Consider the following 6970-nt stretch of genomic DNA (forward strand, 5'->3'; position numbering starts at 1 on the left):
ACAAATTACTGCGCGTCATGACGTCAGTAAACATCATCGCACGCGCTTTTTGGTGCCATGTACAAAAATGCGCTTTTTTATGTATTTTCTTCACAAAAATGTAATTTGATTTGTGCTAGAAAAAAATATCTATCATGTGTGTCCGTTCCGGATAGAAAAATCCGACCCTCGGGCACGCTGCGTTGTCGGTAACTCGGCAAGCCTCGTTACCTGGCAACGCAGGTGCCCTCGGGTCGGATTTTTCTATCCGGAACGGTAACACATGATAGATATTATTAATCTTACACGAGCGGCTATGGTAGATGCTTTTTCTCCCACCTCAGTTAAACAAAATTAAGTAAAAATGTAATTTTTACTGGAACTCTTTTGTTTGTAGTGAAAATAAATGCGTATGGATATTTGATAATTCGTAGTTGTCATGGATATGCGCGCAGTGATTCAGATTGTGTTAATAGTCAAATCGGTCTTTAAATAGTTCGGAGGAGAGTGGAGCATTATTTCTTGAAAGGAGCGTGAAAACTTTTTTTCTGGTGACACTTGAAGCGAGAAATAGTTAATTAGCACACTAAATATTGGCACAAGACAAGGTTTCTATGATGTTATAGACGACTGTCTTCAACAAGGGAGGTAATTACAATGCGGTGACCATTAAAAAGGAATTCCATACGTGGGCAAGATAAGAATTTCTAGCATGGTTAAATTATTGGATTTGCTTATCTAAGGTGGGAGAAAAAATAATTGCCAAACTTGAAAAGCAGTTACGCTTATCAGCCGTATGAAAGCCATATTTGAAAAAATGGCTTTCCAGAAAATGTGATATCTGATAATAGGCCATGCTTTTCAACCGTTTGCTTAGCAGTATAAGAGTATAGTTAAACTCTACAGGTGGGAGCATCATATAACTTTAACCCCACATTAAATATCAGTGCAATGATAACATTAACTAAATCAAACTTCAAAATATATAACATTTGACCTTTTCATAAGGCGACTTAGTCGATGTTTTAGTAGAGTTGAAAGAAAATATTGTTGTTAACCAATACTAACAAGGATATGGAAACATTAGTTAATACATCTGTCAACATTTTGTACTCAAGCTATTCTTAGTTGGAAAATAAGATTAGTTTAAATGAGTTAATGAATCCCGTATCTGAACATATACAATTTAATAACCTCTAAACCAAAGTCAAAAGAGAATCTAAAGCTGTTTATTTCCAAGAACGGTGCAGTGGAGAACCCAAATCTAAAGACTTATTGCCTGACAATTAAACCTTTTTCTCTCATAGAAACCTACAAATAAATCGGATAACCTAATAATATTCAAAGAAAGCATAGGAAATTTGGTTTCTGATCAAAAGCTGGTGGCAAATCTTATTTCACACAAAAATAGCGGAAATTATTAGAATATCTTGAACTCAGTTAAAATATAACCCCCCTAGTATTTACAAAATACAGGAAAATTGCCATATGTCAGCTGATTTTCATTTAATCCTGGTCACCGATAAAAATATTGAAAAAAAATTGATTGGTTAAATCCAAAAACTAGCAACTGGAATAGATCTGTTTCCTCCAAAATCATCATTTGCGGGCAAAGATACTTCAAAAGTTTCCATCCTGGTTAACATGGTTAATAAAATCATGAGCCAAGGTCTTAAAAAAGCACAAGTTACCCCTATGTTAAAAAAGATGACACATTTATAGAAAGTAACCATAGACCAGTCAGTATTTTACCTTCAATGTCCAAATTATATGAAAGGGTTATTAGTGCGCACCGATCAGTCATTTTAATAACATTTTTCACTTTTTCCAGACAGCTTTCAGAACAACATACGGATGTCACATAACCCTGTTAAGACTGGTGGAAGGCTGGAAAAAAACTTTGATGAGTACAAATATGTAGACGAAGTTCTTATGGACTTCTAAAAAGCATTCGACTGCCTACCCCATGACCTCATCGTAGACAACCTTAATACATATGGTCTCTAGACCCCACCATATAAACTAAAGCACAGCTATCGTACACACACAAAACAACGGGTCAAACTTAGTCAAATTACCAGTGATTGGGACTCCATCCTATAAGGCGTCCCGCAAGGATCAATATTATGGTCTTAACATATTTCTCAACGACATCTTCTCCTTTATCAATATGTCAGCCTTGTATAATGCAGATAGCAATGCTCTTTCTGTGTGTGATAAAATCCTGATTTTGTTGAAAACCACTCTTGGAAAAGAAAGTAGCATTTTGATAAACTGGTTTACTTTCAATGAAATGCAGACTTACCCAGTCATATTTCAAGCAATTTCAGTTGACTTTAAGTCTGTTAAAGAAACAATGCAATCGAAATACTTAATCACGCTATAGTTTGTATAGTTAAGTTAAACTTTTAGGCGTTGAGGTAGAGTATTACATTTTGATGCCCATATTTCTAATATGTGCAAACACGCTGTTAAGAAGCTGTTAACAACTGTGTTTCTTTTAAAGACTAAGCAATTGTATGACAATCAGTACTTATTATTTTAAATCTTTTATCAGATGCAATTTCAATTACTTGCCTGTTGTTTGGCATTTTTGAAGCACGATCAACAAAATTAGAAACTATTCGATATAGATCTTTAAAAATTGTCTAGAGTGGTTACAATGAACATCTTCTTTATATAGTTTAATTGCCAACATTACATTTGATCAGAGTAAGATGATCGCTTTTGAAACTTACAAATGTCTGTATGGTATCTCAACAGAATGTGTTCAAACCTTGAAGCATTTAAGACATGAATTTTATCTCAGATATGGGAATCATCAACTAATTATCATTGTATACATTGCTCTTATCCATCTTACTTTTTGTATCTTTCTGCACAAATATGATAAAAAACGTTGTTTTTTTGTAATTACATTTTCCATTATATAACCTATTTAGGTCACCAGATCATTGATATGTTTTGTTATGTTATGCATGTCTGTTATTCATGTCGGAAAAAGGCTCATTGAATTAATGTTCCTTGGTATCATTTACCCTACTTTAAATAAAGAGCTTGTATCGTGTTCCTTTAATATACGGATGCAACTGTTGGATGCTTATGAAATGTAACCATACTTTGATACTGTTTCACTAGAGTTCACAAATTTCAGAGAACAACATTGTTATTGTCTGTATTTATGTCGTTTACATGTATGAATGTCAAGAAAAATGTATGGACACCATAAAAGAAGGGCATTGACTCTATGCTTTAATGCACTGCCTCCGTTTATTCTGTAACCTTTGTTACGCTGGGATGAACCATAAATTTCACAACCTTTTGCATGTGGTGTTTTTTTTATAGATAACAAGTGTTTTATTGAAGGTGACACCACGTTCGCGGCGAGGAATGAATTCATATCTAGTGTGTATTGCATACAAATACAATGTTTCTAGCAGAAACGTATTAAACAAAATTTGACGGGAGCCGGACAAAACCTCCTATGGACAAAACCTCCCATGTACTTTTGACAAGGTGGAAAAAACATCCCTAACATTTTGAAATGGTGGTCAAAACATACCATCCTGGACATTATATCGCCATAATCGTTTGTCAGAATGAATACAAAGGTGAATTTCACGAATTATTAAAATATTTTTCAGGGAGGTTTTGTCATGCATTCGAATTTGTCAGAACTGGTTAAATAGTCTTGGCAATAGAGTACTCATTATTTATTTCCATCAGTAACACTCATCGAACAGCATAACTCTATTACTTAAGATTAATGATTTTTTTATTATATATTACAAACACTCTTATTTAATATTGAAATTACATGCATACAATATTGAAGTATAAATTCAAAATAAAAACCTATACACATTATACAGTACATATGTTATATGCGCAACAACGCCTTGGAAATGCATTTCTTCGTTTGTATTATCTGCGTAACTATATATCTTTGTTATCTGCGTTTTATACAGTCCTGACATAAAAGGCCACGTCATAAATATGTTTTCACTTCCATTAAGAACTTGGCCCTTATGGGAGTCAGTTTTAATGACAAAGTATAAAGAAGATACATAGACACAAAGTAAACATGAATAATACATCAAGTTTAAAACCATACAGCACTATTTAGTGGCGGCTCCATGATTTAAAGGAAGAGGGGATGTAACACAACATCGCTACTGGCGCCCATTTCCTCGGAAACGAAACAGATAATATTTCACCCTCAAGACAATATTTGTTTATTTCTGTATGCAATTGTGTATTTTTATGTATGCAGTGCAATGAGTGCAAACCATTTCTACCACATCGTCATAAAACGTTAACTTGGCCATCATTTGTAGGTGGGAGGAGTTTGCCCAACCCTGGATCCGTCAGTGTCAATTGCGGCAGATAATTAATAGGTCTGATCTGATTGTAAACCACTGCGAACAGTTAGTTTTGATAATAATGTAAAATTGATAGCCTAAACCAGATACTATGCAGCTCTCATAAGTTGCACTTTCATAACTTTGCTTCGATGAACAGTTAAGCGATTCTCAAATGCGTACATTTTTTCCTGAAAAACAGCTAGTTCTGACGGAGTCCTGGCAACAAAAAGAGACGTTTGTACAGGTCGGGCTATTTTATTCATATATCGATAAATCTATTGAAATACTTGTACAGTGAATAATGAATGTTAAGCATGCGATGTTTACGATGACATATATTCATTTAACCCTTACACGTGGACAAACTGTATCACTCCACGTGTATGTTCACAAATCTCGCGGCATGTGTTCCATATTCACGTGCAGTATGGCCTCTGGTTTCGTGCGTAGACTGACAGCCAGCGTCTCCAGGAAGCTCAGACTGTGTCTGTGCCGGAATGCCTCCGCCTCCGCGCATAGGAAGAGGATCGCCCTGGCGTCCGTGAAGCTCATCTCAAACCTGGTCAGTTCATCTAGCGTGTCCACAGCGCATATACGCTCGTTGTTTTGTATCCTTTCAACTATGCCATTGTAAAGAGTCTTCCTGTATTATTGATTAAGATGTTAAAAGGAAGATTAACAACATTTTTGACAACGTTAAAAATCATATGTCAATAATAATATTATCGATTATCAACTGGTCGCGATCTTTGCTGGCATCACTAGCACAACATTCAGAACAGTCACAAGTTTTTCACCATGATAGTAACTTTTTCATAAAAAGGCAAATTTAATTTTCCCGCTTCTCGAAATGTTTGAGCGGCGGCCACCGCCCCTGCCAACCCAGTCCCTACGCTTCTGGATATGCCATCTTACATTCAATTAGTTAGTATAAGACATAAGGAAAGTGAAAAAATATAATATTGTACATGACTTTTTTATATTCTACTTTTTAAGGCAAACGCGCGCATATAAATATGTAATTACCTGTCTTTCCAAGATACACTTACGGCGTCACCATGCGGGTAAAAGTATGTGTATAGGCACTTGTGGGAAAGTTCCGTCATGAGGACACTCATCCTGTCCGTGACGTCCCTGTGGTCGGCTAGAACTATGAGATGGACGCGAGGCTGGAAATTTGACCGCTTGTCAAACTGGTAAAACCATTCCCTCGCCTCCGAGGTGCTCGTGAAATAGTCGTGTCCGTCGGTTATACCATTTGACATAGCTGGTTATTTAGTATAGACGCACATTTTCTCACGTCATTTTTGTCATGGTAACAACGTCAGAAGCAGTGAAACGCCATGACGTCTGATAAAAAAAGGCTTCATGGTTTAGTTATCATGAGATGCCCCACAAATTCAATGACATTGCCGCATTATAGCATCCCGAAGCTCACAATGTTCTATTCCTAGTTTAGTTTAGACATATCTTCGTACGACTATTTATTGGATGTAAACATGAACTGAGGGATCATTCATCCCCAAAAGCATGTATTAAAACTTAATGTTAATTATCTGGCAGTACTTTGCGCTGCTATTTTTTCTCACAATGACCTTGAGGTACTGTTTCAGTGACAAATCTTACAAAGAGTCATCAATTATGTTCAAGGCAATTTAATTATAAGCGAGAAGAGAACACTTTAAGCATCCGATGTTATCGATTTCCCCTCCAGGATCGTTTGAGCTCGTCACACATTCCAATACGGCACTAATTGGCATGGACGCGACGTCACGGGCCCTTAGTCGATATGGAATACTTCTTAGGAAAAACACATTTATGAGCTTTTATTATGATTTTATTTCGTTAATCTAATTGGTGTGTGCAGATTTAACCGAGACGCGACCGCCGTCCGTCAACACCGCTAAAGCAGCCCACTGGGACGTGCTCTCGCCACGTTTGCTGTTGCCCGAGACTGGCTTATGTAAGGTCTGCTGCTTTAAATGATTGTTTTAGTGGATCAATGATCCCCCTTGTCTGTAGGATAAATGTTGCAGTGTGTGATTTCTTTTGTAAATTCTTGATTCTATGGCTCACGGTAAAGTGCTGAAATTGATCTGAAGTTTACTTAAAAACATTTATTCTTTGTTTTCTCGAGGGATTTCAAATGGAATATTAACAATATTTCCATGAAGGGATTATTGTCGAATCTCACAACAGCAACCTTTGATGTGACAGAATAATCGTTATTAGATCAATGAACTATAGAGTAGTAGACATCCGATTGGATTCACCTCTTAATTGTGTTGAATGCATATAAAATATATATGCTCGGATTGTGATCGATGTTTCTGTCGGAACAGGCGTCGTTAGCATCTGCTGAGGACACTTTGACAGGAGCCAGATGCAGACGACCTGGGCTGCATTGTTACGAGCTGGTGACTTACGGGAGTAGAGCGTCATCATTTAGCTGAACTGAATCAGTTTAAATATGATGGAAATTATTAATGATATTTTCTCGAAACTACTGTCATGGAGGGTTTTCATGCTGCGGGTCCAATAATACAGTACTGTTATTGTAGTAGAAGATGGATTAAACTCGGTCGTTTAATGTTCTGAATTTTAATAAAAGTTCGTATACGTTCGTA

General features: G+C 36.4%; 1 protein-coding gene across 1 annotated transcript; it reads right to left on the reverse strand.

Moving 5' to 3' along the window:
* Window positions 1-4730: 4730 nt before the first annotated feature.
* LOC128226408 (uncharacterized) lies at window positions 4731-5608 on the reverse strand. Its single transcript, XM_052936284.1, has 2 exons — window positions 5370-5608; window positions 4731-4986 (listed from the first exon to the last, which is right to left on the reverse strand). The coding sequence occupies exons 1-2, from the start codon at window positions 5606-5608 to the stop codon at window positions 4731-4733; spliced, it is 495 nt and encodes a 164-aa protein (XP_052792244.1).
* Between the last annotated feature and the right edge of the window lie 1362 nt (window positions 5609-6970).

The sequence above is a fragment of the Mya arenaria genome, chromosome 3 (genome assembly GCF_026914265.1).
Source record: "Mya arenaria isolate MELC-2E11 chromosome 3, ASM2691426v1".
NCBI classification, from domain to species: Eukaryota; Metazoa; Mollusca; class Bivalvia; order Myida; family Myidae; genus Mya; species Mya arenaria.